The sequence below is a fragment of the Trachinotus anak genome, unplaced genomic scaffold, assembly GCF_046630095.1.
Source record: "Trachinotus anak isolate AG129_WGS33_773 ecotype Australia unplaced genomic scaffold, CSIRO_AGI_Tana_v1 ptg000005l, whole genome shotgun sequence".
Classification (NCBI taxonomy): Eukaryota; Metazoa; Chordata; class Actinopteri; order Carangiformes; family Carangidae; genus Trachinotus; species Trachinotus anak.
The window spans coordinates 3,514,055-3,533,191 of NW_027273856.1; the positions used below are offsets into that span (position 1 = coordinate 3,514,055).

A 19,137-nucleotide genomic window follows, 5' to 3' on the forward strand; every position below is an offset into this window, starting at 1 on the left:
TTGCGTTTAAAAGACTTTTCTGTTCTGGACTAAATGGGACGGTAAAACAGTCTGACCTCATCCTCCACTTCCCTCCCTCTGCCACGCTCTGTTTTTGTTGTTTCAGTCGGTTTCCAACCACTTAATCACACCGTTAAAGTTGAGCCTCAAAAACGAAACAAAGACTTTCTTTCTTACTTTCTCGTCTTTCTTACTTCTTTTTTCTCCCTCTCTGCGTTAATTCTGTTGTTCGGTTGCTGTGGCGACAGTTAATGGCGACTGGTTTGTGTCGGACACGCTGTGCATTTTAACTGCGGGGAGATACCGTCAGAAGGAGGGCAGCAGTACAGGATGGAAAGAGGAGGGAAAAATAGGGGGAGATAGAAGGAAAAAACAGCTAATTGACCTGTTGAAGAATGCAGCAGAGAGAAAGGGGAACATGTGTGTGATTATCCTGAGCTGAGGGTGAGGAAGGAGAAAAGAAAGGGACTAAAGAAGGAGAAAACAGATGAAAAAGATGCTGACATGATGAATGCTGGCTAGATGAACTTGTCTGTGTCTGGTTGGCTTACAAACAGGTACAGACTGTTCCCTTCTCTGCTGCTGCTCTTTATCCCCGTCATCCCTATTCATCCCTCCCTTTTTTCTGTCTTTATTTCCCCACCTGCTGCTGGAGAACTTTCTGCACAGGAAACTTCTCCAAAAGTGACTGAATTGCATTTTGAGGGTAAATTTCCTAACTCTGCCCTGCCCCCCCTCCCCTCCTCTGTTCTTTCAGAGTAGGGGAAGAAAAACAGAAAGAAAAAGAGCGACGACAAACTTCTGTCTTTCTCATTAAACCCCGGGTGAACTCATTGAAAAAAATCAAAGGCACGGTGGGGAAAGGACACACACACACACACACACACACACACACACGGTACATGGTACTGTTTTCATGTTGTCAAAATGTGCTTCTTCATATGGTTTCACACTTCCTTGTTGGAATATCCTAAACAAGTTGTTTACACATTTACAGTCAGCCCCTGTGTGTGTGAGAGAGCTGGATTCTGGTCATGAAGTGAACTGCATGTGACTCTGAGAGTGAAACCTTGAGTCTAACTGCTTCTTCAGTGGCTGCTGCTGTGACTAACCTGAAACGACTTCAGCAGCTCTGCTCTTAGAAATGATAACTCAGTAAATACTGCTGAATTTGTGATTGTACATACAGGAATAACTGGATTTTTTTCTACCAAAGGCATTCACCATACATACATATTTTATTATTGTAAATAATGATGACAGCACCATGTAGAGTTAAAAGTCAGATTGTTGTGCTGACTGTGGATTGGACAGGTGAAGCATTTTTTTTTAAAGAGAAAGTTTTTTCATTGGAGAAAGTAGTCGTTTAAACGCTTTCAGTAGGTTTTCAGTTTTAAATTCCACTTGAATCAATTCTTGGCATTAACATACTGACTGATCAGAACTTCATAAAACAAACTTTCAAACTCATAATCGTTCAGATCTTGTTCCTCTTACCAAAGACCGCTCTTTGCTTTCTGTCACCTCCTTCCTTCCTCACATTTCTCTCCTCATCTGCTTTGACCTTTTATGTATCTGCAGAACAGTTCAAATGACTGCGTGATGAATGTGTGTGTGTGTGTGTCTACGTGCGAAAATGTGCAGTAGCTGGCCTGTCACTGCCAAGTTTGTTAGGCGTATTTTATCAGGGTGTTAGTCTGTGAAATGCATGAATGTGTTGCACCACTGCTTGTGTGCATTCCTGTGTGATTGTGTGTTCTTGATGTTGGTAGCCTCATAGTGAAAGCATATCAGAGACCTCACTTCATAGTTTCAGATCAGCCTCTGAGTTTTCTCTGGTTTTGGAGAAATGTCACATCTGTAGGAAGTTCTTTAATGTTTTGCTGCAGAGCACTAACAGTATCAACAGTGGGTAGAAACAAAAGTGAGACATCTTGATTAATTTAGATAAAGGAGGCAAAAGCCACTTCAGTACAGATAGGTACGCTGACTTTAATGTGACAGACACAACTCAACTTGCATGTGTGTTTGTGTGTGTGTGCTGTTTCTAGCCACATGAATCTATCTTTAGCCAAACATTTTTATTTGCAGGTTTGAGGTATCTGCATGTCACACACACACACACACACACACACACACACGCCCAAACACACACAAACGTAGACTATTAATATGTAAGTCAGCCACAGTCTTCCTGTCGTCTACCCTGCCTGTCCTCAACTTTCTGTGACTGTCTTGTTCCCTTCGAGGTCTCTTGTTTTTTTTTTTTTTTTTAAAGGTCAGGTGAGGCTTACCGAAAGAGAACAGGATCAGTCCAACAGCAAGAGGCACTGAAACTAGGGATTACTCACACAGGTGCTTCTTGTGGAGGCGCAGTTGGTGCATTTGTTGCTAGCTAGTTTACAGCTAATTCCTGTATAGTTGGTACATAGGCTGTTTGGTTCAAATAAACACAAATGGTCCAGTGGTAAAATGTGAAAATGCACCTCACTTTTTGTCTAGATGCACATTCAAACCTGCATTAGTTGATTCTTTTAGGCCACTCAGGGGCAGTGAAACAAGCTGTAAACACAACACTGCCATGTAACCACAAAACAGCACACAGTCGTCCATTTCTACATTGAAACAGCAAAAATCTAAAATAATGATATTTGTCTGCAATTACTTTTTACTTTTCAAAAATTTCAGACCATGCAGACATGTAGACAAAACTTCACACCTGTCTGCTGCACTTCTTAATATAAAGGTGGGACTCAGTTGCATTTCCTCTATCTGTTTAGACTGGAACATGAACATGAGAGATGTTTCTCTTGATGAGGACTCGTGCGTTCTGCCCTCAGACACACCTGAAACTCTTGTCTTTGACTCAACAGACCACCAGCTTTTATTTTTAGCTCTGCGTAGGCAAACCCATTCAGTCTGTCTCAGAGAAAGTTTCATTCACTCGGTCTCTGCTCTCAGCGCTGCCTAAAGGAAATGAGAGCTTCTCATTCAGGTTCTTGCTCTGTTGCCTTGAAAAAAAAAAAGGGATGCCTGTACAAAGGCATGAAGTGTGACGATGAAGAGATTTTTATTCATTTTCAGCCTGTTTGGATGGCTCCCCCCCAAAAAAACCTTTATAATTCTGTACTTTTTAGTGCTTAAATTCTTCAGCACAGTTGGTGATTGCAGCTGGTTTTCAGTGTGATTTATGTTAATGATTTCGTCTCGGAGACATGCCAATCGGAAAATCAGATTTCCAGACTTTTCTAGAGGTTCTCGGCCTGTGTTGGAGCAGAGACCTTTAAGATTTCTGTCAGTAGGATTGTAACTCAGGTCCTGCAGCCTCCTGACTTCACCTCCTCGCTTCCTCCTCCCATAGATGCACTTCCTCTTTCTGCTCTTACTCAGAGCTGCTTGTGAGAGAGTCATTCTCTGCCTGTAACCTGTATATGAATTGTGACTCTTGCACTGTTGTGTTCCTGATCTTTTCTTCTGTGTGTATAGTATTTGAGTCCTGTGGGCAGTGCCGACAATTACAGGAAAGAGACAGTCTATTACAGTTTATGAGGCTCTGACAAAGTTTTTTTCTGTGCTAATGATTGCAGCAAAGAAGGAAATGGAACATTGCGAATAAAGCAGGAAGTCACAGAACTAATATTATCCTGAGTCAGATATAGACACTGATGAGACACAGAAGAAATATTAATGCACTTTTTAGACAGACACGGACCACTAAAGTTCTTTTTTTGAGCTTTGAATGGAAAAATGCAAAAAAAGTTTCTGAAATGGCAAAAATATTTTAGTAAACTGCATCAAAGTTTCAAGAAAAAAGGGAAGCTATGAATTCTACACACAAAACACACAGAGCTTATCAGCCAAAGAGTCCTTTCCATTCTGACGCAGATACATAAACATGTATTCACTGTCTGCAGAATCAGACAAAGTGGTTCAGTGAAAGGTCATTTCTACACCCTCAGGAAACGATGAACCAAAACTTAAAAAGTAGGAGACAAACTGTCTCCTCCACAAAAAATAGATAGATTTAAAAACAAAGGCTTCCTTGGCTAAAAATGCTGAACTATTTGGTTGTAGCAAACTGGCACAGAAAAAGAGACACTGATCAGTGATTTATCAGGAACCTCCGATAATAAAGGACAAAAAGGACAAAAATAATGAGGGATTTTATTCACTGGAAGTGAAAGCAATAGCTTTTAAACTCACTTATCTCATTCTCCTGAGTCCCTGCACTTTGTCACAATAAGATAACTACTGCGTTTGTTTATGTGGTGATTTTCTGTGTAGCATTTGTCCTAATGAAAGTAGAGATATCCAATATTTGTCGTATAACTGCAATTAATATTTAACAGATGAGTCGGTGTTATTCATTTTATAGCTGATGAAACAACTTGCTAGCTATGGTTAGGAAATTTAGCAGATGTAACATCGACATTGTGAGAGTTCAAGCTTTCGACTCTGTTGTGAATGAAATTCTGCCTGTCTTCCCATTACTTATTAGCTAGCTGATCATGAATGAAGCGTTTTTCAAGTTACTTGTTTCACAGGCCAGAAGATATCTCTGCGCCTCACCCTCCTCCATACCAAGTGAGTGTGATTTTAGTGAAGTCACAGCATCTATGAGAGAAAAAGGAGAGCACATGGAACAGCTAGGCTTTCTATTAGAGCAATATCCAAATCACAGGAGCTGCCATTTTTTTGATAAAAGTAAAATGTGTGACAACATGCAGTAAATGAAGCATCGTGGTGCTACAGAGATGCCCTGGCTTAAAAACCTTTAAAAGCCTTTTCACAGGTTGTTTTTTTTTCAACCTTTCGATACGACCCATAGGAGTGTCTCCTGAAATAAAAAAAAATAAACAAAAAAAACCCTCTCCTCTGTCATAATCTTGTGTTTTGTTGACCCATCCCTCCACCCAAACCTCCTCCTGACGTGGACTTTGTTGCTCTATAAACTACGTCACCACACTTCTCCCTTTGCTCCTGTCATAATTACTACGGCAACTAGATGTCACCTAACAACAAAACGTAACTATGGGTCATAATAACCTGCTGCACAAACGACCTATGGGCTCGTTTTTCACAGGAGGAAAGTCTACAATAAATAAATCATACATTGATATCCATATACATTTCCATAATGGTACCAGACTGTGACAGTTTGACATAGTGCCTCAATCCTGCAGGAATCACTGTGTGGGTGGGTGAAGGTGGTTACATGTCAGGTACCACAGGCTAGTTCCCCTTACAGGAAAGTCACCACAATAATCCTCCCACAGAAATGTTTATTAACCTACAGTTCATAAACAGTGTGAAATACAAATCTGAGAGATAGTTCATAAATATGTAATAAATAAATGCGTGGAACAAGATCCTGAAGTCAAACAACAGCTGAAATACCTAAAAACTAATTTAAATTTTCAGAGGGAACAAAAAGACATCGATATGTGTCATTTTCCTTTGTAGCTCAGACAATAAATTAGATTAAAAACATTCGACACACAACATGAAGCTGAAAACGATTGAGTCAACACTATGAGATAACCATGTTTGTCATAAAAGACAACAATGAACAAAGAACGTTCTTAGAAAAGAAAACGGCAGTAATGGGTGGAACACTTGCCAAAACCAAAAAAATCTCCTGAGTAATGCAAGTGGCTGTGTCCGACTCAACTCTGAATGAATGTGCAAACACAAACAATCACACTTTTGTTACTGCAGGTCACATCCCATTAATCTCTTCCAGTGTTGACATTTAATGAGGAGTGTGTCTGATAGTGTTTAGGTCAAACAGGGGAACTTTGACTTTGACCGTTTTTTGGGGACAGAGAAGCTGCTGTCGTTCTATTTGGACAAATTTATGAAATTCAAACACGTTGACTCAGCTTGAGCTGGTGAGCATTAAAAAGAAAGTACTGAGTGAGAGAGACGGGGGAGAGGACGGAGACGGAGAAGTGGGTAAAATGTCAGTGGGTAGTTTTGGATGTCCACTTGAATTCCCTCCAGAGACAAAAGCATCGTTGTAGTTGTAATTTGTGAATGCGGAAGTCCTGTAACGTCACAACGTCATGAAGTCATTTGCCACAGGGTACTCCCTAATGTTATAAGGTTCAACAAGGGGGTGGAATGGCGGGAGACTGATTAAGCCTCAGTGTGTGTGTGACTGTGTGAGTGTGTGTGTGAATGTGTGTGGATGACAAAGCCCAGAGGAATAAATTAATAATAGTGACGATGGATTTGTGTAACGACTAATATCTACATATGAGAGTGACTAAGTGTGTGTAAATGCGCAGAATTCAATCACTGATGTCAGTGCATGAAATCTAATTGACCCCTGCACACACACACTCACACACACTCACACACACACACACACACACACACACACACACACTCTCAATGGAGCTTTTTCTTCATTGCAAAGTTATCATGTTCACTATTTTACAGAACATGCTGGGGGTTTATCAGTTTTCTCTCGTCTAACTTCTCCTTCCATCCACCCCCCCTTCTCGTTGCCTTTCAACCCCCAGAGAGAGAGAGAGCTGTGGGGGTGAAGGAGAGCAGAGAGGCCCCTCTGTCTGCTGCTTTATTCTCTGTCTCAACAACAGTGAAGCTGTGTTCAGACTGGGACTTAAGGGCAAAATAGAGCAGGAATGTGCACATGTGTGTGTTTGTCTACAAGCCACTATAGAATTAAAGCTGCAGTGGGTTTTCTTTATTATGCCTCCGTTGTATTTTTGGAACTGGTTTCTTTCCGTATTGAGTTTTTGTGTTATACTGTGTGTGTGTTCATATGTGTTAGTGGGTGTGCTATAACATGCAGACGATGCTTTTCACACATCCATCAGCTTTTAATCTCCCTCTGATCTCCCTCATCACCCACCTTTTGTCTTTATCTGTTGTTTCTCATGACTTTCCATTCCTTCCCTCTGTTTTTTGACACTTCCAGGCTTCAACTGTCCTGCTGTTTCCCTTCTTTTCATCTTTTCTCTTTCTTTTTCATTGTTTATGGTGTGTGATTTTTAAGTTTTGCTGCCTCAGCGATCTAAGATGGAGTTGAAACTTTCCCCCCTCTCTCTCTCTGTCTCTCTCTCTCTCTCACACACACACGCACACACACACACACACACACACACACACACACACTTAGGCTTGTTAAATTCACATTAAACTAATGCTGTTTGTGTGGTGACAATAAATAGAGACAAAGAGTATGAATAGAAGCTGTAACCACCCAGGGTGCAGCACAAATTAACACAGTGTGTTCACAGTATGTGACTGTGTGTGCTATGTGCAAATTAGTGTGTGTCATTAAAGCCTCTGCCAACTGTCTGACTACTCACAAACTTTACTATGGAGAGCGATTAGCCAAATGTGTGTGTGTGTGTATGTGTGCTGACTAAGCTACACTGGAAAGCCCTTTGAAGTGACAGGTTAGGATTTCAAAGTATCTGCATGTTAAATGAATTGTTCAGAATGTACTTCACCGCCTCTCTCTCTCTCTCCCCTGTCACTGTATTGCTCTCTCGACCCACTTTCTTCGACTCACCCTCCAGTTGCTCTGACTATATTACCATGGAGTCATCATCGTCTTCATCATGTCGAGAAGGGGCCGGGGCCCGGCGGCTTCCACTGCCGCTGCTGAGGAGTGTCAGAGCTGGACGGGAGGCCTTAGCAGGAGGAGGTCCCAGGAAGGAGGAAGAGGAAGAGGGGTGGGAGGAGGAGGAGGGCATCGGAGCCACAGTGGCCCTGACCTTGCTGTGTGTTCCCAGATGGCGACCCTGGCTTTGTGGCTGAATGGAGACAACACACACACTTTACATTTCAAAATAAAGCATATTTATAAGTTAAAAAACCCACTTATTTAATGCTACTTAGAATAGAATTGAAACATAAAATACATTTTCTTTAACTTTTATTATTATTATTATTAACCTTAATTTATTCAGATGAATCCCATTGAGATAGGAATCTCATTTTTAAAAGAAACTATTCATGAACAGAAAGTACAAAAAGAATTTACAATATGATCGAAATAACAGAAAATGAAATTGTAAAACTGTAATAAAAATGACACACAAGGAAAGTTTAAAACATATAAAATGTCAAGATTATAAAACACAGCCAGTGAGGAAAAATAACCTCATCAGTTAAAACAATTACAGTTTGTATTGAGAGGGTTTAAAATCTTGTGTCTTGTGTCGCTTTTTCCACGTGTCTTGGGCATAAAATCGAAATGCGGGCTTCTCAAATTCAAAATTAACTTGAATATTAAAGTAGAGAAGAGGAGTCCAGCTTTTTGGTTCACTTGATTCATAAGAGAGACATGAAAAGAAAGGGTGAGATAAAAGAGAGGAGGAGGTGGAGACTCTGATGGAGGTGGAAATAAGAGAGATTCAGAATTACAGCAGAAAAGAAAAGAGGAAGAAGACATTAAGAGACATTGAGTGCTTATATAGACAAATCCAAACATGAAGTTGAAGTAACCATAGTGGATTAAGAACAGAACAAAGAACAGAACAAAACACAAGCAGAGCAGAAGAACATTTTCTCCGTGTTTTGCCACTGTAGTCTGTATTTGCATGTCAGCGGCCTTATCAACCCTAATGAGTCATACTGCCAACAGCTACATGCTCTCAGGGCACAGCAGGTCTAAGCTGATCTGAATGAAATGACATTAAAGGTTAAAGTTGGACGTCCACCATAAAATGTAAAAAAAAAAAAAAAAAGATAAAAGATTATTCATATGAAAACACTGTAAGTAAACCGCAGCTGTAAGATTTAAAATACTCACATATTTCCAGTAGTGACACATTTCTTATTTTAAGAATATTAGTAATGAATCATGTAACAAATGCAAACAAGTCTTAAACCCCTGGGATGAATCCTCTGTGATGCAAACACTGTCTGAAAAAGCTCATTAGATCAAAAAGTACCACAGTTCTGACAAGTCAGATAAATGTATCTCTTCATGACTCACTGTGAAAACTCTAAATTAAAATAAAAGAATGATTCATAAGATCTGTTTCAGTCAGTTTACACTCAGTGATTATTTGACTCAATGAGACAATCTCGTCTTCCCGTATTAATACTTTAAAACTTCGTTTTACTCCAACCATTGATTATTCACTGACATCTTCATATGGCCTCTTTAGTTATTGTGTTATTATCAGCACATTTACTCAAATACAGCAGTGAAGCACACTTCTGAGGCACTTGCACTATACTTTAGCGTTTTTATTTTATGCTACTTGATACTTCTGCTACAATTCAGAGAGAATAATTATACTTTTTATTCCACTGCCTTTAATTGACAGAACTAATTCGTTATTACTTTTCAGTTTAAAATTTTGCATAAAACACAATGAGTTTATAAAACACAGAACCATTTTAAAGCTTAATCACTTGTTTCAGCTTGTGACCAACATAAAATCAGTCTGTGGCACCTTGTCAGGTTTCAGATGTCTATATGTTGTCAGCACTTCCACTGAGGGTACATTTCCCGCTAAAGCTCTCACATGGTTTCATTTACATAACTGCTCAAATGATCCAATCTTTCACAAAAAAACAAAGATTTGAGAAAACAAACAACAAATGAATATAAATATATGTAGCAGAATTTTGTTTCTTTTTTCCCTCCCATCAATTAACTCATGAGCCTCAGATTTATCCTGTGATCCTTTGAAGGGGCCCGACCCCTAAGTGGGCAACTACTGGACTATAAACTGCTTTACTTTATATAAAGTAATCAAAACCAGCTCCAACTTGACCAACTACAACAACACACACTATTTATTACACCAGTCACAGGAAAAGAAGTATTTTTACTTTTAATATTTTAAGTCAGTTGAGCTGATTATACTTTTAAATGCAGGACTTAAAGACTCTGAGTACCTCTTCCACCACTAGTTATAATGTGCAAGCACTGCATGCTGTGGTCATGTCTGATTATCTTAACTAAACCAGACGACACACACACACACACACAGTTGCTGTGAATATTGTGGTTGTTCAGAAACAAGTTAAAACACTGAGGTAAGATGACTTCAAATGCATCAACAGTTACATCTAACTGCATGAAATCCATCTGCTTATCTCTTTGACCTGAGGAAGACCCCAGTAGTTTTCACTTCCCTAAATCAGAGAGAATAAACTTTTATTTCAACAAGTTTGTGCTTGTGTCCGTGTATTTACAGTCTCATTATACTGCATGTGGAGAGTGCTTGTGTCTACTGAGCAGGGAAGAGAGGAAACTGCATTAGTAAAGGACACACTCCCTGTACACAACTTCAAAGAGGTTTATAAAATTATTCTTCCTGCTTTCAGCTGTCGTATTGGTCTTTAATCATGTTTTAATCATTGTGCTGACACTGTCGTAAAGCCATGTTGTTTACCTGCCCACGCTGTCTGCCGCCTGTGCTTTTAGGGCCCTCTGGTGGTTGAGATGGGTCTCCGACGACAGCTGCTGGCTGGAGCCTGGGATCAATCATCATCATCATCATATCATTATAATCAAGTCTTTATAAATTCTATCTATAATCTTACATTGTCATAATCATAATGGTTTAAATCTTCATCTGTTATTTACCCCCCCCCCCCACTATTATTATTATAACCACAGCCTTTATCATAATCATCATCCTCTTTAGAGTCATCATCATCATCACTCATTCAGTTACAGCATCATCATCCTTGTCACCATAAATATAGTCCGCTGTTGCAACATCATCGTACAGGGTACCCAGAAGTCTGTGCATCATCTTGTCATCCGTGGTTACGTTATCATCCTCCTCCTCATTGACCTGAAGCCCAGCGCCTGCTCACCTGTATGGATACCGTGGCTGTGAGAGCAGGCCTCTGCTCCTGAGGTGCTGGTACAGGTTACTGCACAGAGACAGAGGGTTGAACACAAACTCCTCATCCAGCTGAGTGAGACAACCCTGATGAAGACAGAAAACACACAGTCACCAACCAAACCAGCACATTTTATTGTCTACACTGCTGTTTGTTGGCTTTGAAGATGTGTGCTCACTGTGTATACTTTGTTATCATGCAACTGAACTGTGTACATGAGAAACAATGTCCTGTCTTAACTATACAAGATATGTGATTGATAACTGTCTCGTTTTAGAAATTGAGAGTGAAAAAGAGTAATTCCCATTTTGAGACAAAACAAATACTGTTAATTATTTTTCAAAAAGTATTATTCCAACATAAAAGGTGATCTCACACTGTATCTATGAATATCTATGTGCAGTTTATCTCTCTGATTCATCCAAAAATCAGACACTACGCCACAGAAACACCTTCTTTATCTAAGCACTTAAAATCTCTAACTGTCGGATTTTCTTCAGTTTCATCTTGCAGAACTGCTTTTGGAAACGATAATTTTACTACAGAAGAAGAGAGAATCACCTGACTGTTTTAAAGTAGTAAGATAGTTTTGGATCAGCCTCATCCTCAGTTCCTGGTATCAGTGGTATCACACAGGTGAACAAAACTGATCTGATTCTGTTTTTGAGCTTGTCTACTTCTGTGTTTTGTGTATGACAAATAAAGGTCACCTAACCTGCACAGTCTGCACAGCGTCAGGTGCAGGGTCCTGAGTGGAGACAGGAAGTGAGCAGGGCAGCAGTAGCTCTCTGGAGACCACAGGCTTCAGAAGGAGGGAGAGGGACGGGGATGGCTGGAGAACATAGTGAGAATACACACCTGTGTTGTGCAGAAAACACACAGGGCATATGAGCACACGCACGCACACACACGCACACATACACCCTTGTGCACGTACGCACACACACATGCACCTGAGCCTCCAGCTGTGGACCTCTGGACAGGCTCCACCTGAAGCAGCAGGAACAAGTCACGACTCTGAAAGAGGGAGAAACAAACCTTACATCAAACGCTGTCGTTGATTTGTGCTGCAGAGACGAGTCAGTCAGAGAGAGAGGAGGATGAAGAGAGCGACTGAAGTCTTTATTTCATCATACCTGAGTTATCTTTACCTTGTCACAAAATTAATTCAAGTTGTTTGATTATTACTATTTTTTCATAATGTGTTCGATAGCATAAATTTGTAAAGGTTCGCTATTGCTACGTAGCTAACTTTAGCATTAACAGCTGTTTACTTACCAGTCTAGAAGACACATTACAAGTTCAGCATCAAACCTCACTCCTTTGTTTGCTAAGAGCTGTCTCCAGCAGTAGAAAGCAGCACCAATGTTGAATCTTGTTTAGCCTCTATTTCTATCACTTCTTTCCTGCTACTGAAATTAGTATGCTAACCAACATCGCGTTACTTCCTGATACTGAGTCACTGTGGTGGCCAGGCTGTTCTTAACAAGAAGCGCTGCACAGATTATGTATTTTAATGACTTTAATGACTGAAGCTCTAGGTAAGACTGGTAAGTAAACAGCTGTTAACGCAAACGTTGGCTATGCAGCAAGAGCAAAACTTACAAATAGCTCCTTTAACAGAAATATGACTAACACTGTCCTAGTAGCTCTTTTGTTAAATGATAAAAAAAACTGATTTGCATTATGCAAACACACACATAGACTGACAGAATGAAAATCATATCCAGGAATAATCAAAAGATCAAGAAGATGTTAATATATGCGGCTGTAACACCAGAAGTCTGATCTACAGTAATATGAATTTTTCAGAAGCTGCTGCAATAGTTTTGCTGTCAGCTGTTTCAAAAGTTATTTTTGACACTTTTCTTATGCTGAAATCTAAAATGACAACTGACACAAGATGAAAGAAAAAACAAAACAAAACAGTGAACACACACACACACACACACACACACCCTGAGAGTGTGACAGAGAGCATGGAACAAGTTGTGGTTGGTCTCCATTTCATCCCAGTCCAGCTGCCAGCAGGTGGTGGGGCGGATCACCAACGGCAGGCCGTACAAGACACTCTCACATACTCCATCTGCACGCAGAACCCTGGAACACACACACACAGCGTTGGTTAGCATGCAGACCAGGAATGAAAGACAGATGTGTATACAATGTCAGAAAAACAGTTTGTGGCCTTTGTTACATCATTGCTGAAAACCGTTTATAAAAGTTTATGTCAAAGTCGAAAAAAGAAAAAAAACCCAACTCGTCCTTCTTCTTCTGTCAGTGTGCAAACACAGACAGAGAAACGACATGACATCATCCCTGCTGAGGTGAATTAGTTAACAGTGTGACCGTCCTCCAGCTTCACTTCAATGTCACTGCTGTAAATCATGATCATCACTATGGAAAGCGCGCACACGCACACACACACACACACACACACACACACACACACACACACACACACACACAGAGCATAATAACTTTTGTACTGACCCGTATGCAAAACACACATTCACTGAAAATGTAAAACTAATGCAAATCAAGGAGGAGGAAGAAACTGTTCAGCCTGGTTAGGCCTCAGCGTCTGCTTTCTATTATCAGCGGACTGTATATGTGATGCTTTGTGTGTGTGTGTGTTTGAAAAACAGATACCTGACACTGATAACCCTTTCCTACAATGTTGAGTTGTTGATCATTTCTTAGTAAATAATGATGTCATAATATAATGAAGTTATCTATTCAGTGTGAGCTGTGGTTTCACACGGAACCTGTGTACAGGTGTGTCTTGATTCCTCTGTATCTCTGACTTGGTTATTGGTTGTTGGTTGAACATACTTTAGTTTCTGATCTCTGCTGCATTTGGGTTTTTCATCTGATGGCTGGTTATGAAAAACAACAGCCACATTGAAGTTTATGGGCTGTGTAGCCAAAGTCAGACTTTCCCTTTATTTCTGCGTGTTGATCATCATTATATCATTTACCATCATATTTTTTGTTTTACTGACAAACCACTTTGACTACACATCTGCGGAGAGTGATCAGAAAGCAGTGTCTGGCTTTCTATAGTACTCCAGCTTGTTTATCCCGGTTCATGAAAACTGGTGCTTTTTCATGTGCATCATGTAACCTGGATACGCCAAAAACTTGGGCATTACAATGATGCTAGTTCACATGTAAACACGCTCTTGTGAGACTATATAGAGGCAAATTCAGTCGTGTATCTGACCATGTACCACCACTGACCAGGTCCCAACAAGTAAAGGAGAATTCTGGACTGCAGCTATTTTTCAATTTTTTCAATTTTTCTGTTCCACTCTGGATGTTTGGAGTGTTTTCCAGCATCAGAGCAGACGACTCCAGCGGAACAAAGCAGACTCTCATGTGATGGTGAAGAGTTTCATCTAAGAAATATTTCACTACTCACTGCTATCAGAATGGCGCCATTCATAGGGAGAGTTGTACTGAATCCAAACTACATTATACACATGGCCCATAGAGAATATACACATGATCATGCATGCACACACACACATCCTCCTTTCCTCCTCCAATCTAAAAAACAAGGAAGGATGGATGGTTGTTTTTTAAAGACATTATTAACTAAGGTCCATTTAACAATAAATATAAAATACCAACCATCCACAGGTGTGGTTACACTACAATTTCACTTTAAATTTTAACATGCGCAAAAGTATTTGTATTAATTCTCATGTAAGCAACACATTTCCCGGCCCTTACAGTTGTCACTTAGAACTGGTTGAGTAGTTGTGTAAGCAGCCTGCTCTCTTACTTGATCACTTTCAGTGTCTGTGGTGGTGGGCTCTGATTGGCTGAGACCGTAGTGACAGGCAGGAAGTCCCGGACGCTCTCAGTCTTCACTCCCAGGTTGGGGGTCAGGGGAATGAGGGCGGGGCTAATCAGGCGCTCCTGCATGTCACACTTCACACACACTACACAGGGGACAGACATATCTGACATATCATGCATAAAAGACTTTAGTTTCTGTCTTGCCTGTCTCCTGTTTTAACAATAAGTCACTGATTTCCCAAATCATCAGTATGTTCTTCTCTTTAGTTTTGATATTCAAAACACCACTGATGACCTACAGTATATTTGCCATTTTAAAACTATGTATAAGTAAATTATAAGTTCTCATAGCATGTGGATCAAAACATTCTCTCCAGTCATGGTGGACTGTGTGCAAGTGGGTGTGTAACTGTGTAGACTGGTGTGTGCTTGTACTGGCTTTGTCGTCTGCTGACAATAAATTTATCCATGGTGCTAATGAACTAGTAGATGTGTATGTGCTGTATCTAACCTGGAATGGGACTGTCTGTGGGGCTCGGCAGCAGGAGGTGGAGGTGCTCTCTGTCTCCTCCCTGCTCTTGAAGCCAAGCCTTCAACACCGTTTCCATGGTGAACACACTGTTTTCCACCTGCTGCAGGTCAACCTCCGTCCCCAACATCAGACAATCTACAGACAGACACATGGACGCATAAAAAGACCAGACCGACACTGAAAGGATTTGATTCCATGTCAAAAAGGTTTTACATTCCCATGGTCCAAATAATCAATAATAAGCACTCATACTCAATCTTTGATCAAGTAAATATGGCATTTGTTGTAAGATTTCAACAAAATAATTTTGGTAAAGCTTAACATATTTTCTAATTCCATATTTCAGACAGATCTCAGTTACATTCTCAGTACATTCCTGAGGAAAATTAACTTTTCAACAATTTCCCTATTTTACCACTAGATGGCAGCGACATTCAATAACTTCTATAGACAGTACGGCCTCAGTGACTGAAGACTCTTTGAACTTGTTGACATCTGAGGGCTTCAGTGTCTCTGGATCATCCAAAAACCTCCATAAGCTTGTCTGGATGAGAAGAGATTTTTCTTTCCAGAAGACCCAAGATGCACAGAAGAAGAGGTAGCCTGCCTACTGCTCTGCTTTGGTTTATTTTAGTAATTTAACGTAAATCTCTGTCAATCTTCTCTCATTTTCTGTGCCTATGCTTTATCCCAGAGAACAGAATGAACCGGCCCTGCTCTCCTCTCTTTTCCCACTGATTTCCACTTATCATTACAGAACACAAAATGAGACCCAGTGGACCTGCCCCGCCCTCCTCTCCTGTTCTCATCCCCAATGTCCATTTATTATTGCAGACTACACACAAACGTTATAGAACACTCCTCTCCTCCTTTTCCCTCTATCTGGCATTTAATAGTTAATGACCCACCAGGAGATAACTAATGGGACTTAAGGGAATGGAGAGGATCAGCAGGCTGACAGAAAGGGGGAAGAAAGAGCAAAGAAGATGGATGGAGAAGAGGCAAAAATATTTAAACTTCCAGAGCCAGGAACTTTTAGTGAGAAACTTTAAATTCCTAGAATAAAATATGTCATTGCTTCTTTTCATCTGTCTGAGGAAGCTACAGTACAGAAGCTATTTTTGGTTCTGGGCCAAAGTTTCCACAACTGCTTCATCTAGAAATAAGTACTTTATCTGAGGGGAAAGAATTATGTTTGCTACTTTTTTTTTTTTTTTTTCTGATGGACGTTTGTGGTCTGATCCCTGCTGGATGAAGACGAGAAGGATGAAGGTTGAGGGAGAAGGAGGGAAGATTAAGATGTACTAATGACACGTTTGCTATACAAGTTACTGCTACTGTAGATTCAACATGTCACATAGCTTTTGCTCTTTCAGTAATATGGATTAAGGAACTGATGGAAATCCTTTGACGCTTGGGATCAGAACTATAAAAAGACCTGTATCCGTCTGTATACCAGTATCAGCACTGCTATGATCCTGAGTGTACACAATGTGACTGCAGAGAAGGAGTGCAAAGGGAAAAACTACAGGAAGTAAAGGAAGGAAAAGGAGAGACAAACTAAAAGCTGAGGTAGATGCACTGTCAACTAGGAGAAAAGGAAGAGGGAGAGAGGATGTCTTCTGGCTTTTATGGAAATGGTAAATGGAAAGATAAGAGGAAAATCCGTGAGATGGACAAAGATGGAGGAAAAAGGGTTGAAGCAAATCGATCGCCATTCCCTCCTATAATGTCTGCCTGGGGAATAGGAATGGAGAGAGCAGGAGACGGAGTGAGAGAGAGAGGGAGAGAAGAGAGAAAGAACGATGCAAGTCGGTGTGTACGGAGAGGGAGTATAAATCAGAGAGTGCAAGACCAGGAGAGGGAGAGCGGAAGATAAGAAAAGATGGATGTGAGTGGTGGGTGAAGGTTGATGAGCTACACTGTTGGAAATACTTGTAATCAGAGCATAGAGTATGCATCTGTGTGTGTGTGTGTGTGTGTGTGTGTGTGTTTATATGTGGGAGAAAGAGATGGAGAAAAAAGGAAAGAAAGAAAGCTTCTCACAGCAGCACAAATAAATCAGGTCCAGTCCAGTCCAGCTTGTGTGCATGTGTGTGTGTGTGTGTGTGTGTGTGTGTGTGTGTGTGTGTGAGTATGTGTCATAATGCTTTCAGAGGAATACGTTACCCACTGAGGGGGGGAGGTGAGAGTAGTTAACCGTGATGTGTGAGTTCAGTGAAACAGTGAAGAGCTGAAGTCTCTGTGTCTCTCCACAAGGCTTATCTGTGTTCATGGAGGATTTGTTTACCCTGCTCAATCCTCCTACAGATGTCTCTCCCTCTCAGTCTTTGCCGAGTTCATTAGTTGTGTGTTTACTGTGGGTATGCAAGATGTAAAAAAAAAAAATCAATTATGTGTTATCATTCTTCCCTCCCAACTCTATCTCTCCATGCTTCTATTTCCTTTATCTCTGCTCTGTCAGTGTGAAAGATTAAGAATCTATTAAATTATGAGTCAGACTGAGTGACCCATCCCTCTGATCTACAAGTCGAGCTGTGCTCCTGAATCTCATTACCACATCCTCTGCATGTGTGTGTGTGTGTGTGCGTGCGAGTGGATACAAGAGAAGATGAAGGGCGACACACATGCTGAGGTAAGGATCCACGGCCCAATTTCATTAAGTGTGTGTGTTAGAGTACGGTGTGTGTGTATTGACAATGACACACATGCTGATGTTGGAGTCAAAGATGTGGATCCCGGGTTAAATATCTCAGTGAACATGCATGAGGGCATGTGAGTGACTATTCAGCTACTGCAGGTTGTTATTCACAGTCCTTGTAAGATGTCATGATAAAAGGGGGGCAGGGATTATTTCTCCTCTCACACACACACAATCTGAAAGAACTAAACATTTCAGATATTATGCAGTTATGTTATGCCGTTATGACCATTTGTTATCCATTAGCCCAAAATTTCAAATATTTAATCATTTATCTTATTTACTGATATATTTGATCTCCCCTCTCCTGCTGTCAGCTGTTGCGGCCCTGCTCCGCACCATTCACCTCCAGTCTTTGGAGTCGGTACCAGGTCAAGCTCATCAGAGTCCTCATCACATCCAGATCCCCTCAGATTCTCTTCTTCACATCACCACAACCACCAGTGTCTAAGGCGTTCCTATACTTGAGGTTTTTTGTTGACTCAGAATGAAGTTTCTCCTGATTGAACTTTGACTGCTAAGCTGTACCTTTTCAGTTACACCTTTCTAACTACAAGGTCACCCAAATAACCATCACAAATAACCTTGAAACACCATTGATTCGATGAAAATGTAATGGCTTCACTTTTGTTGTAATTTCCCCGGAGACATTCGTTCTTTTGGTTAAAAGAATGATGGTTTCACGGAAGACTGGGTTATTTAACGCCTCTGTCCAGAGGGTAGGGGTGGTACTTTTTGTTTAAATTTAAAGCTACTCCTGAATATAGGAAGAAACATAATTACAATTTTCACACAACAGGCTAATCTGATCTACTGCAAGCCGAAAAGCATTCTGCATTTGCGACTCTAGAATTAGTGTGAGGCCCTTTGCCGCCTTGTACAAAAACACAACTGCCTTACAATAACATTACCCTGAAAGCAAATCCGAAGTCACCTATGAGTCTGATAATCAGACTGAGTTTAAATCTTGTTTCTCTTCCAATCATTGAACAAATCCGAGATTTTGGCGATGATTCAGAGGTCTGGAACAAGAGATTTGCAGAGGTACTGCAAATGAACCGAACAATGGCAGTTGCTCAATAAATCTTAATGGTACATGTTTAATTTTCATACTTTAAAACTCCACTTTAAAACTGACAGCCCTACAAAAGAGAAATCAGCTCTTCTGACTATGGTGCCAATGACACATCAGGGGATCTCTGTTTGTTTCAGCCTCCGTGATCAGACAGGCATCACTCTTGCTTTA

The 19,137-nt window shown here is 40.5% G+C and overlaps 1 protein-coding gene across 5 annotated transcripts in view; it reads right to left on the reverse strand.

Annotated features, from left to right (window-relative positions):
• Positions 1-13: 13 nt before the first annotated feature.
• Positions 14-19,137, reverse strand: part of m1ap (meiosis 1 associated protein) — a 43,309-nt gene continuing 24,185 nt past the window's right edge. For 2 of the 5 annotated variants that reach the window (XM_071477828.1, XM_071477827.1), the window contains exons 5-12: positions 15,170-15,325; positions 14,642-14,822; positions 12,810-12,951; positions 11,805-11,868; positions 11,567-11,709; positions 10,822-10,937; positions 10,392-10,473; positions 4,623-7,790 (exon numbers count right to left, since the gene is read on the reverse strand). In XM_071477828.1, coding sequence (XP_071333929.1) covers positions 7,563-7,790; positions 10,392-10,473; positions 10,822-10,937; positions 11,567-11,709; positions 11,805-11,868; positions 12,810-12,951; positions 14,642-14,822; positions 15,170-15,325 — 1,112 coding nt within the window. In that variant the 3' untranslated portion in view covers positions 4,623-7,562. The other 3 variants (XM_071477826.1, XM_071477825.1, XM_071477830.1) reach the window with 3 other exon arrangements.